Source organism: Peromyscus maniculatus, chromosome 1 (assembly GCF_049852395.1).
Source record: "Peromyscus maniculatus bairdii isolate BWxNUB_F1_BW_parent chromosome 1, HU_Pman_BW_mat_3.1, whole genome shotgun sequence".
In the NCBI taxonomy this organism is placed as follows: Eukaryota; Metazoa; Chordata; class Mammalia; order Rodentia; family Cricetidae; genus Peromyscus; species Peromyscus maniculatus.
The window spans coordinates 177,553,070-177,566,561 of NC_134852.1; the positions used below are offsets into that span (position 1 = coordinate 177,553,070).

The window sequence follows — 13,492 nt, forward strand, 5'->3', positions numbered from 1 at the left end:
CCTTTAATTTTTGAGGTGCTTGAGACCCATGCACTGAGGGTCTTTATTTGACATAAACATAGAACCGGCTTTTCTTAGACTTTCCAGGCTTGTGCCTCAATCTTACGGGAGGGTGGGAGTGGGGTGGGGGGAAGAAAACGGCTGCTAGGCCCCTCTTATCCAATGGGCCCCCCCTGGGGGCTAGCGGTGAGTGAAGTCGACCACACGGGATGGTCTACACCTCCTCCCGGGAATGAGCGCCGCTCAGCTCCATTCCTGGGGGCAAGGAGCTCAGAGGGAGCTCGTGCTGGTGCTCTGACGCCTGTGATTTGTAGCAATTTTGCAGCATCGCTGTTGGGTGCAGCTGGCGCAAGTTTGCACACAGAAGCAGAGCAGAGGATGGAGTCGGGGGACAGTGGGCGTGGCTAAGCCGAGCAGCGCCGTCTCCCGCCCACGCAATCCTCGGAGGGTTCTGAAAAGTATCCAAAAGTCCTGCGCGAAGCGCGCCAAAAGAAAAAAAAAGGTACAACCCCCCACCCACTTCTCGAGCTCTTCATTTGGACTGCACGTCCATCTGCGGTGCACACGCCTCCTGGACTCCTTCTAGGGAGCTAAGCGGCCTTGTTGGGTGGATCCGCGAGCAGGAGACGCAGCTCGATGCCTAACGACGACTCATTCAGCAAGCCGTCTACACCGACGGCCGAGGTCCCGCACGCTCCGGGGGCCCCGCCGCAGGGCAAAGCCGGCGGCTACGGTAAAGCGGCCGGGGCGATGGCGGGAGCGGCCCGGGCCTCCGGCGCGGGGGGCAGCGGAGGCGCCTCGGGCTCCGGGCCGTCGGGCCTGGGCTCTGGAAGCAAGAAGTCCCCGAGGCTGCCCAAGTGCGCTCGCTGCAGGAACCACGGCTACGCGTCGCCGCTCAAGGGCCACAAGCGCTTCTGCATGTGGCGGGACTGCCAGTGCAAGAAGTGTAGCCTGATTGCCGAACGACAGCGCGTGATGGCGGCGCAGGTGAGTGCGGGCTCCCGGGGAACGAGGGGCGCAGCCGTCTGCAAACGAAGTCGCGGGGGGCCACCGACGGACCCACGCTAGAGGCGGGCCGCGGCTTCCAGACGCCGGGGGGGGGGCGGTGGGGAGTCGGGGACCCTACTGACTCATGAAAAAACGGGGGTTCTCTCTGCTTGAACCCCGCGGATTCCCGGGGCTCCCGGCGGTGATGCCGGATTCGGGTCGCACACGCGCACCCTCGCCCTCGGGAGCCGAGCGGAGTTCCGCTCGGCGTCCCCTCCTTTCTGACCCCGTCTTCCAGCTGAATTTCGGGGTTCGCCACGCACTTGGGCCCCGGGTTCTCTAAGGGCGCTCTGTGAGCAGTGTGGCGAGGTTCCCGGGCTCATAAGACCCCGGAACTGCGCCCTCCGACCAGGCACGTTGGGGCGTCCGTGCGGACTTCCCGAGATCCAGACGTTGCTTGCAAACTGGCGGGGTTTGCTCCACTGGGAGGGCTGCCGGCTTTGAACTCCAGTTCCAAGCTGTATGTCGAGGGGTTCGCCCTTCTGGGGGGACTCCCCATAGCCCCGAACCCCACGTTACACAGAGAGCAGCGGGATTCGCTCTCCAGGGGTCCTTGGCTTGGCATCCCGCTTAAGCGGCCGGGTAGGCGGAAGGGTGGCGCGGGAACCAGTTTTCACCCTGGTGGCGCGGGAATGTGCTGCTCCTGGGGCTTTCTGGAAAAGTCCTTGGGGGTGGGCGGGAGCGCAGCGTGTTTGCGCCGCGGTTGGCGCACTTTCCGTGTTCGCCCCGAGGACCCGGGCAAGCGCCTCAGCCAGCCATTTTGAGCGGTCTGAAAATGCGAGCATTTACAAACTTGTAGTTCCGACCCCAGTTATCCCAGTTTAGATTGCTTTGAAAGTGTTTTAGTCATGCTTAAAAATTAAAGGAAAAAAAAATTACAGGTGCAGCGGGAAGATGCCGGCTTGAAGCCCTGTAGATCATTCGTGTTTTTTTTTTTTTTTTTAATAGCTTGAACAGCAGGCTAGTAATTTAGCATCTTGACGGAAATAAATGTCGGTATCCTAAAGGATTTTTAGAAAGCAATAATATACATTCTTTCCCCCTAAATGTTGTTTCATCTTCAAGCAGGTTATTTAAAATGAAAAGATACCAAGGAAATGTTTGCTAAAGACGAACTACTTTTGGTTAAGAACATCTTTTGAAAGTGATGTGGATGAGAAGGTTCAACAGAGCTGCACAACAAACCTTAAAGATTATACACCCCGATGGGCATCATATTTTTTAAATGTCTTAAATTATATATACTTTGGCTTCACATATTGTGAAGTTAAAGAAAAATAGTTTTTTTTTAGTTTCTTAAAAGACATTTTAGTTTAGTCTGTAATGAATGAAAAGAATATGCTCTATATTACATTGAAAAGCATCACAATGAGATTACGAAACGTAAGAACTACTAAATTATACTTGTAGGTAAAAATGATTGTGTGTTTGGTGTAAAGACTAGAGTTGGAAGGAGCTTCCTCAAAGGAATAAAATATTCTAATGGAGATATTAATATTGAATCACCTTGATTAGGGGGCTAATTTTGAGGTTGTTAAAAGCTGAGTTAAACAAACAAACAAACAAACAAATCAAAATTTCGTACAGAATGGGGTATTAGGACTTTCTGCACCATGTCCTATGGTACTATGCAAGACTAATTCTTAAAAATCTAGATAACAATTGGGTTTTGCTCACTTGTAAATAATTTGAAACAGATATTAAACGTAAGTTGAACAGTTGCATCTTTAATCAGTTGAATAAGCATTTCCTAACAGAGAAGGTGTTTGAAAAGGTATGGTTCATGGCATAGCTAAGCTGTGCATTTGGGGTATGCTAGGGCATCATGGGGTTCGTGTAGGAGTGTCTTGATACACTTCAGAGGTCTGCAGGGGCAGCAGCTTCTTATCCAAGTCATTGCTGCTCTGTTTCTAAGCCTCTTGGTCAATGTAAAAAATAAAAAACAACCCCCCACCAGTAAACCCCAAGACAAGCTCATTTAGTCTTAAATAAGTGCTTATTTAAGGTCTCACATTCAAAGTCAGAGTTTCCTGTGATTATGAGCAAAACTTGCCACATTGATCAGTTAAGTTTGGACAGTAGTTTTTTAAATACATTGAGTATAGTTGTGGATTGTAAAAATTGGGGGCACAGGGTGCAGGTGTGGAGGGCAGAGGACAATTTTGTGAGGTTGGGTCCTTCTTCCCACTTCTAATGTGGGTTGTGGGATTGAACTTGGAACCACAGATTTACTGTAAGAGCATTTACCTGCCTAGCCATGTCTCTTCTGGCCCAGTTAGGGGTTTTGTTTTTTCTGAAGTTCTGTCCACTGAGCCTAGGGCTTCACACCTGAAGTGAGTACCCCTGGGCTGCGTTCCCAGCCTGTGGACTCCTGCTTTTGAGTTCCCATTTTGATTTCACCTTTGCTCTTGACTTTAGGCCTCTGGGGTATGGATACTTTACCTTCTCTTGTTATATCATCAATGGTCAGTTTCCAGAGAAAGTCTTTTGTTTTTGTTACATGTAGTAAACAAAACACTTTATTTTCTTTCAGCCTTTTTGCGACCCAAATTTAACAAATTGTTATTTAAAAGACAAATTGAATAAGGACCACACAGGGTTTAGTAAAAGCCTGCTGGGTCCTGTCTCCAATTCTAGCTCACCTTCCTGCCTGAATCAGTCAGGCCTTTTCCTACTCCAGGGACTTCAAGCTCCAGATTCCAGCCCCCTTCTCTTTCCTTAGCACCAGCCTGCCTCCGGAAACAGGGCTCTTCTGGGGTACCTGAGCAGTCCCTGGCTTTCCTGCCCACTCTTCTTCTAGATTGTTCTGCCCTTCCCTTGGCATTTTCAAACCCTGCTCACCCCATTCCTCACAGCTCTGGTAGGATCCTTCTTCCTTTTTTTGTTTTGTTTTTTTGTGTGTGTGTGTTTGTTTGGTTTGGTTTTGGTTTTTCAGATAGGGTTTCTCTGTGTAGTTTTGGTGCTTGTCCTGGATCTCGCTCTGTAGACCAGGCTGGCCTCGAACTCACAGAGATCCGCCTGCCTCTGCCTCCTGAGTGCTGGGATTAAAGGCATGAGCCTCTGCCCCGCCACCACCACCTGGCTGCTAGGATTCTTCTTGTCCTATGCAGATGCTTACATTTTAAAGACATTTTCCTTTTCAAGGTAGGATCTTGCTGTGTAGCCTAGGCTTGCCTCAAACTCTTGATCCTCCTGCTTCAACCTTCTGAATGCTGGGATTCCTGGCATATGGCACAACACTTAGCAACATTTTAAAGGTATTTTGATTGGAATTCTTTTCCTGTAGGCTTGCTGTGTACGTCTCGTGGTGTCCAGCACATTTTGTCTTGATATTGTCTGTTTGTTTGCGTCCCTCCATTTTCTCAGAAGTGGTGAGGAACTTGGGTCTAAGCTGAGCTCACTGTCCGATTTTTCCCAGGACACTGGCCTTTTGCTTGTGTGTTGATGAAGGAGTGAACGGTTTCATTCTCCTTTCTAACCCATCAGAGCTTTTTTGTGGTGTTCCCAGCTTGGCGTACTTTAGTTACCTAGTGTCTTAGTTAGGGTTTCTGTTGCTGCAGTGAAACACTATAACCAAAAAGCAAGTTGGGGAGGAAAGGGTTTATTCGCTTACATTTTCACATTGTAGTTCATCACTGAAGGAAGCCAGGACAGGAACTCAAGCAGGGGAGGAAGCTGGAGGCAGAAGCTGATGCAGAGGCCATGGAGGGGTTCTGTTTACTGGCTTGCTTCCCCTGGCTTGCTCAGCCTGCTTTCTTAAGAACCCAGGACCATCTGCCCAGGAGTGGCCCCATTCACAATGGACTGGGCCCTCCCACATCAAGCACTAATTAAGGAAATACCCTGCAGGCTTCCCTATAGCCCAGTCTTACTGAGGCATTTTCTCAATTGGGGCTCCCTCCTTTCCAGTGACTCTAGCTTGTGTCCAGTTGACATAAAACTAGCCAGCACACCTAGGGAGTCAGGTGACTGGAGAAGGCGGAAATGAGAGCCGCTTCAACCTTCCTCACAGATGTGGAGAACCACAGTAGTTTAGCAGAACTTTGCAGCTGAGTGTATGCCGTGCTGGACGGTGACTCACTGCCCTGTCCTTCCAGGTGGCCCTGAGAAGACAGCAGGCCCAGGAAGAGGAACTGGGCATCAGCCACCCCATCCCGCTGCCCAGCGCAGCTGAGCTGCTCGTCAAGAGAGAGAATAATGCCAGCAACCCGTGCCTGATGGCTGAGTCCAGCAGCTCGGCCCAGCCTCCTCCGGCCAGCACCCCCACCTCTGCTGCCTCAGGTAATCTGGGGGCTCGGGTTGCCATGGGACGCATATAAGGGAAGAAGCAGGGCAGGCGGTAGCCATGTAAACAGTCTCAGGACCCAGGACTCTCCTGAGCTCCACCTGACATTTTCTGCCCCCCCCCCCCCCTTGCCTTTGGCTGCTTCCCAGGATACCCATGGCTTCTAGAAGCACAGTGTAAACAGCTTTGACTTGCTGTTCATCAGTGTCAAGAGTTGTAACCACAGAACACCGGGAAGAAATGAGCTGGTTCATAATCATCCCTGTCCATTATGGGGTCCTCCTGGGTGGGAACTTGGGGTCCTTGTTTCCTGGGGCTGGACTTCTCCTCTAACAAGGGACTACATCCTTTTTGGTTTTTTGAGACAGGGTTTCTCTGTGTAGCTTTGCACCTTTCCTGGAACTTGCTTTGGAGACCAGGCTGGCCTCGAACTCACAGAGATCCGCCTGCCTCTGCCTCCCGAGTGCTGGGATTAAAGGCCTGCGCCGCCACTGCCCGGCCGGGACTACATCCTTTAGGGGAAAGGTCTGAAAAGGCAGATTCTAGATTTCACATTTGAATAACGAGAGGGAGCATGGGAGGCATGTATGTCGGCTTGTGTTCTCCCTGTGTGCTGAGTGCTCCCAGGGGCTGTGTATATGCAAATCCGTCTCCCTGCCTTCCCAGAGTCACCGAGGTAGGGATAGTATTTCTTGACAGCTGAGGTAGGAGCGAATTGACTGCTAAATTGATTGGACTAGGAAGTCTAAATCAGTCAGTCTGTGTGCCTTCAGAATCCAGTGTTCTTCCTCAACCCCAAAGAACCAAGTAGGTGAGCACTCACTGTCTACTGTGGAAGCCTCCAGCCATGTGCTTTAAGATTATTCTACTGATAGACAATGAGAAAATTGGGTTTCTCCAACACTCTGGCCACAGTTCAAGTTCTCAGTAGCCACATATGGCCCAGGACTACCACGACGAATAATGTGTTTCTGTCCTTCAAATAGTTGGTAGTGGGATTTGAGAGTTAAGAGCACTTGCTGCTCTTCCAGAGGACTCAGGTTCAGTTCCCAGCCAGCTCACCCCTACCTGTAACTCCAGCTCCAGAAGATCCAGTACCCCTTTCTGGTGTCCATGGCCCCTACGCATGTGGCATTTATACACGCACGCACGCACGCACGCACGCACGCACACACACACACACACACACACTCTCACTCACTCACATAATAAATAGAAAACAAATCATAAAAAGTTGATGGTGTCGGTTTGGAATACAAGGGTACTTAAGAAACCTGCTAGTGTTCTTTTGAGTTCAGGACTTTTTGGCAATAAAAAGTGCTCCCCCATCTGTGGGGCATAGATTTCAAAACCCAGGTGAATGCTTGAAGCTGAAGAGAGTACTGGATCACCACACACACAGGCACATAGATATACACAGTATACACACATACATACAGACAAGGTACATAAGCACATACAAATACACATACAGACATATGCATACAAGCACATCTGCAGGCACACAGGTATAGACATACATACATATGCACATGCACACACATACAGACACAAATACATATACGTATAAACAAAAACACATACACACTCATATACCATACATACAAAAAGAGATTCGCACACCCATACACACATTCGTACACACATACAGATACACAACACATATACTATTCACACATTCAAACATACTGTTAGATACAGATACACCTACACACATACAGACACATAAACAGTCACACGGGTACACTCATACACGCATTTACACACGCTCATACGGAGACACACAGGCCCATACATATGCACACACAAACATAGACTGTGCTTTCCTGTATCTACATATCTGTGACAAAGTTTAGTTTGTAAATTAGGTATAGCAAGATATTAGTAACAGCTAATAACTGGGGTAATTGCAACAACATATTTATAATAAAATCATTTAAAATTTAGGGTTTATTTATTTCTGCAACTTGCCATTTAACATAACTTCAGGACCATTCTTGATCTCAGGTAAGTGAAACCCCAGCACGATAAACTCTGGGTAAGGGGGAGCTACTGTGCATACTACAAGTCACGGCATATCTTTAGGGTCTGCTGCGGCTCCAGGAAACCCAACCTTGCACCGTGTGCCACTTAATCAAACTTTCCTGAGTCACTGTTCGCTGGGCTTGACCAGTGCGATAGCATGACTCGGCACCGTGCCGGTAGCTGAGTAACTTGAGACAAGTTGCTCTGTACTCTGGGCTTCTTCTTTCCCTCTCTCAAAAAATGAGAGAGTTCCTGGGGGCGGGGGGAGTGTCATCCCATGAGCCCTGGCTGTAAAGGACAAGGTAAGCATGCCTCCAAGAAGCAGGTATGTGTGTCTGTATCTGTCACTGCAGGTGGTTGAATTAACACAGGAGAAGGTACCGATGCCCCTGATGTATGGTGATGGGATTAAATCCCTGGGAGTAAAGGGCATGGGAGGTACAGTAATGCATTTATTCCCCAGCTGCTGAGGCTACAGTTCAGGGTGTGTGCTGACTGGGAGCTGCGGGGTGAGGCTCTGCTTCTGTTGAGAGTTGTGGGATAATCCCACTGCATGTCAGTAGCCTAGGAAAAGAGAGTCTGACATCTGATTTCTATAGGAAGAGCATTGTTTTCTGACAGTTTGGGCACTGATACATACATACATACATACACACACACACACACACACACACACACACACACACACACATATATGAGCTGGGTGGTGGTGGCGCACGCCTTTAATCCCAGCACTCGGGAGGCAGAGCCAGGCAGATCTCTGTGAGTTTGAGGCCAGCCTGGTCTACAGAGCGAGATCCAGGACAGGCACCAAAACTACACGGAGAAAGCCTATCTCAAAAAACAAAAACAAACAAAACCCAAACAAACAAACAAAATATGGTACAAACCAAAACAGTACTCTTGTTTTTCGTTGGCTTTGATGTACACAGTACATGCTTAGAATAGTGTCTGAACTTGACTCTTCATAGGACCAGAGAGGCTCTGGCAGGGTTTGTTCAAGTGGTGGTGGGAGTTACAGGAAGAGGAGTCAAGGCCAAGGAGAACCCCAACCTGACTGCTGTTTTGTCTCAGGAGCTGACACCTCAGGGTCCTCTTGGCATCTTAGAGCATCAAGCAAAAGGAAGAGGAATGTTTGGGTCCGTGTGTGTTGTGCTCATTCACTGGGCACCAAGTGGGGGCCAGGCGTGGCCTGGAGGCTCACTTTTCCTTTCCAGGGAGAACAGGCTCCCCACCAGCCAGTTCAACTCTGCAGAGGGGAGCTTCAGTGGTCTCCTTCACAGACCGAGACATCTGCATTGCAGCTGATGACTCCTGGACCAAATCAGGATACGAGGATCAGGGAGGTGGAGATGGGAGCAGAATTAATAAACTACTGCGTCAAGAGGGAGGAGAGAGTAAGCAGACAACAGTCTCGAAGCTTTTCGGCAGCACATGGAAAGCCAACCTCTTAGGTAGCTTGCTACTAGCAAACACGTAGCTTATATTGTAGAGATTCATTTGAAATGGCATTTAACTCAGGCAGACAAGTGTTAGTTAGACAGTGGTCTGGTGGGATGGCTTAATGGTTAAAACGGCTTGCCATGCGAGCCTGAACCGAGTCCCCGAACCAACCCACAGTGGAAGGAGAGAATTGATTCTTTAAGATTGTCCTCTGATTCCACACATGAGCTGTAGCATGCATGCATTGCGCACACACACACACACACACACACACACACACACACGCCAGTCTCTGGCTTACACAAACATATACACACACATACCAGCCTTTGGCTTGCATACACAAATATACACACACCAGCCTCTGACTTACACACATAAACATAACACACACACACACCAGCCTCTGGCTTACATACACAGACACACACACACACATGCACACACACACTGAAAAAAATGTCTTCAGTGAAAGATCATTGTTCTTTGAGTCTAGCCTGAAGTTCCCACGCATCATTCCAATGAAACTTGTTGCGTGTAAAAGGTTGACCCTTACTATATACATGAGTATAATGCTTACACACAGCCTTTTTACTTACTACAGCTTGGAATTCTTCAAGACTTACTTTATTTTTAATTATGTGTGTGTATATATATATATACACATACACATACATATGTGTATATATGTATGTGTATACACACACATGTATATATATGGATGGGGGTGCATATGAGTACAGAAACCCAAGGAAGCCAGAAGCATCCGCCCCTGCCCCCCCCCACTGGAGGTGGAGTCACAGGCGATTGTGAGCTTCCTGGTGTGGGACCTGAACTCTGGCCCTCCCTCTACAAGAACAGAGGTGCTCTTAATCACTGAGCCATATCTCCAGCCTAGTTTGGAATTATTATTTTTTAAGAAAATTTTTTTATTCATTTTACACACCAACCACAGATCCCACTCTCATCCTCCTCCCACCCCCCACCCCCAGCTTTCCCTTCCCCAGACCCACCCCTCCTCCCCTCCTCCGAAAGGGTAAGGGGATGTCAGCAGAGCCTGGTCCATTCAGCTGAGGCAGGGCTAAGCCCCTCCCCCTGCATGAGGGCTGAGCAAGGCGTCCAACCATAGGTAATGGGCTTCAAAAAAAAAGGAGCTCACGCACCAGGGATGGATCCTGGTCTCACTGCCAGGGGCCTCTCCAACAGACCACAGCTTGGAATTCTTAACGGCTTAGTGTTTCGTTACACAGATATGGGAGGGCAGAGTTGGAAGTGATTTTAGTAACCAACACAAGTGGTAGGCATGGTGCTGGCCCAGTAAAATCTGCCAGCCGGGCTCCCTAGGGCCTGGAACTAAACTCTTGCGTCTGCATGGCCTCTCGCTTGGTAAAATGAAGTGGACTTTCTTTTTTTTTTTTTTTTTATGTCCTTGAATCTCAGTTATCTTCTTTTGGCTCCTTAAAATGCCAAATGTGAGTAAGAGAGCCGGAGAATTATTGTCGAGGCTGTCAGCTGAGTTTTAAGGACACTTCAAAGGAGCTGGTGTACCAGGCTGAGCTTCTCTGAGGAGATGAGGCCTATACACAGGACAGGATGTACATCAGGAGATGATCTCCGCAGTTAGTCAAGGACTGGCTAAGACTAACCTCAGGTGGGACCACATGGCCCTCAAGGAATGGCTCTAAGATTCTTGCTATTTCGGGTGGAGATTAGCGTAAAAATAGCCTTTTGAATAAATTCCCGGTTTATTATTGGTTCTTATGCCAGCAGGTACACCACTGATTAGCAAACAGCTCCTTCCCGGGTTTTGATGCACCCAGGGAAAGAACATTTTGGTGGGGGGTGCTTTAAAGGACAGTGACTTAAAAATAGTAATCCAGCATTTCCCCCCTATGATTTTATCTTTTGAATTTTAGCGTAAATTGAAATTTTTTTCTAAAAGTTTTCAGCCAGTGCTTTTTTTCCTTTAACCTCCTGTGTCTGTGGACACTTTTTTTTTACCCACAGGACTCCTGAGCCCTGCACAGCTCTGCTCCTGTGTCTGTGGACACTGTTTTACCCACAGCACTCCTGAGCCCTGCACAGCTCTGCTCCTGTGTCCGTGGACACTGTTTTACCCACAGATTCCCTGAGCCCTGCACAGCTCTGCTCCTGTGTCTGTGGACACTGTTTTACCCACAGATTCCCTGAGCCCTGCACAGCTCTGCTCCTGTGTCTGTGGACACTGTTTTACCCACAGATTCCCTGAGCCCTGCACAGCTCTGCTCCTGTGTCTGTGGACACTGTTTTACCCACAGATTCCCTGAGCCCTGCACAGCTCTGCTCCTGTGTCCGTGGACACTGTTTTACCCACAGCACTCCTGAGCCCTGCACAGCTCTGCTCCTGTGTCCGTGGACACTGTTTTACCCACAGATTCCCTGAGCCCTGCACAGGTCGGCTCCTGTGTCCGTGGACACTGTTTTACCCACAGATTCCCTGAGCCCTGCACAGCTTGGCTCCTGTGTCTGTGGATACGGTTTTACCCACAGTATTCCTGAGCCCTGCACAGCTCGGCTCCTGTGTCTGTGGATACGGTTTTACCCACAGTATTCCTGAGCCCTGCACAGCTCGCCTCCTCTCCCTTACTGCACAGCTGCCAGATGAAGGGCTGCATTGTAGAGCACTGGGTTCTGCATGCATGGCCTTTGTGAGGACCTGAATGTTATCTCTCCTGGGCTCTCCCTTCTGGAGCAGCCTGGACTTCCATCCACACACATACCCACCCTCCCCCAGATCAAGCTCCAACCTACTGTCTGGGGCTCTCTCAGGCAACTCCTGCTTGTGTGGAGCTCAGTGGCCTGGATTTACTCCCCTTTCCCAGTTGGGCCTGTGTAGAAAGGACCCTTCTGCACTTCTCTTCAGCCACTGGCTTGGAGAGCACACAGCAGACCTCAACCGTAGCCCTGTGACTATGGAGTGACCAGCACACATTTTCCAGAAAGGGCTCGTGATTTAGCAAGTAAAGACAAGGGATTACTTACATTTTTTTCTTTCTTTAGAAAAATAGACTTTTTCTTAAAGGGTAGTTTTAGGTTTGCCCCAAGATGGAGAGGATGGCATAGAGATTTTCATATATCCTTTGGCCCCTTACAAACATAGGCTTCCCCATGATAGCTAAATCCCCTGTCGAAGTAGTGGCTTGTTAATGAACCTGTACCTTGACATCCCCATCACCCAGGATCCATGATACATGTTCAGATCCACTCATGGTGCCATACACTGTATGAATTTCAGGAGATGTGTATCCATCATTGCATTATTTTATACAATATAGTTTTCTTTGTTAACCTTATAGAAATTGAAAATAACATTTCAATTTTTATATCTGCAGTCTTTCAACTTGGTAAGGAGGCAAGCATTCCATTCAGATGGCTATAACAGCAACTCAAACAAACTGGGTAGGGAACTCATCTTTAAAGGTTGGAGATTTGAATAAGATAGGTGTTATACGATGTAGGACCACTCTCAGTAGAAAATGGAATCAGAAACGATATTAAGTAGTTAAAAGCTTCCAGGAAAAAGAAATCTCAAATTTTACTTTCAAAGAGGTTTCCAAACTTCTCACCAAAACAAAGTTCATTAAATGGAAGCAACGATTGGGACGCTGAATTGAAAGAAAACACTAGATGGTAGTGTCCATCTCACACTCCTGATACCGTAAACAGGCTCAGTCACTTTTGTTTAGGGCCATTCTGCTTCCATGTCACATCTGACAACTGTGTTGTGTAACTGGAGAGTTTTCTCTCCGGGTCCCGCCAAGCCCCAGTAGTCCTGTAGCCCACTTATAAAATAAACACACAGACGCTTATATTGTTTAACTGTTTGGCCTAATGGCTCAGGCTTCTAGCTATCTAGTTCTTACATCTTAAATTAATCCATTTCTAAAAATCTATACCTTGCCACATGGCTCGTGGTTTACTGGCATCTTCACATGCTGCTTGTCATGGCAGCGACTGTCAGTGTCTTCCTCCACCTTCCTGTTCTCTCAATTCTCCTCTCTGATAGTCCCGCCTATACTTCCTGCTTGGCTACTGGCCAATCAGTGTTTTATTTATTGACCAATCAGAGCAACACATTTGACATACAGACCATCCTACAGCAGTATTGTCCTCATGGGAATTCTCTGGGTAGTATTTTAGTACAGTTCTAACTATAACCTACAGAGATGGTAGCCTATCACTCTGCCTTTAAAGTCATGAAACATGTAAATACAGAATTGAAGGTCACAAGTAAATTTTATGGCATTATATAAAACACATAAGAGTTTTAGCTGGTTCATACCTTTCTGGGGGGAAAAAATGCCTATAGGCAAGGATTGCATCCACTCAATTTATCCTTTTATGCATGGTATGGTATCTGGCTTTATGGTCAGTAGTCAGCAAACCTTTCCAGAATGAATCAGTAAGTGGTGATTAAGTTGTGTTTTAAAACACAAGTGACCATGGACTCACCTACAGACATCAGGGTAAAACACTGACTTCCAGTGTGTATTTTCCATAGAATTTAAAAATTTGTTAAATGGTTGACAATTTAGGGCTGGTGAGAGAGCTTAGCCGGTAAAGGCACTTGCTGCCAAGCCTGATGACCTGAGTTCAATCCCCAGAGCTCACACGGGCGAAGAGCACATTTGTGTGTGTGTGTGTGTGTGCGCG

At 48.0% G+C, this 13,492-nt stretch overlaps 1 protein-coding gene across 4 annotated transcripts in view; it reads left to right on the plus strand.

Annotated features, from left to right (window-relative positions):
- Positions 1-344: 344 nt before the first annotated feature.
- Dmrt1 (doublesex and mab-3 related transcription factor 1) overlaps positions 345-13,492 on the plus strand; it is a 112,720-nt gene continuing 99,572 nt past the window's right edge. The window contains exons 1-2 of one of the 4 annotated variants that reach the window (XM_042262140.2): positions 345-987; positions 5,145-5,328. In XM_042262140.2, coding sequence (XP_042118074.2) covers positions 637-987; positions 5,145-5,328 — 535 coding nt within the window. In that variant the 5' untranslated portion in view covers positions 345-636. The remainder of the gene's footprint in view (positions 988-5,144; positions 5,329-13,492) is intronic. The other 3 variants (XM_042262154.2, XM_042262147.2, XM_006977646.4) reach the window with 3 other exon arrangements.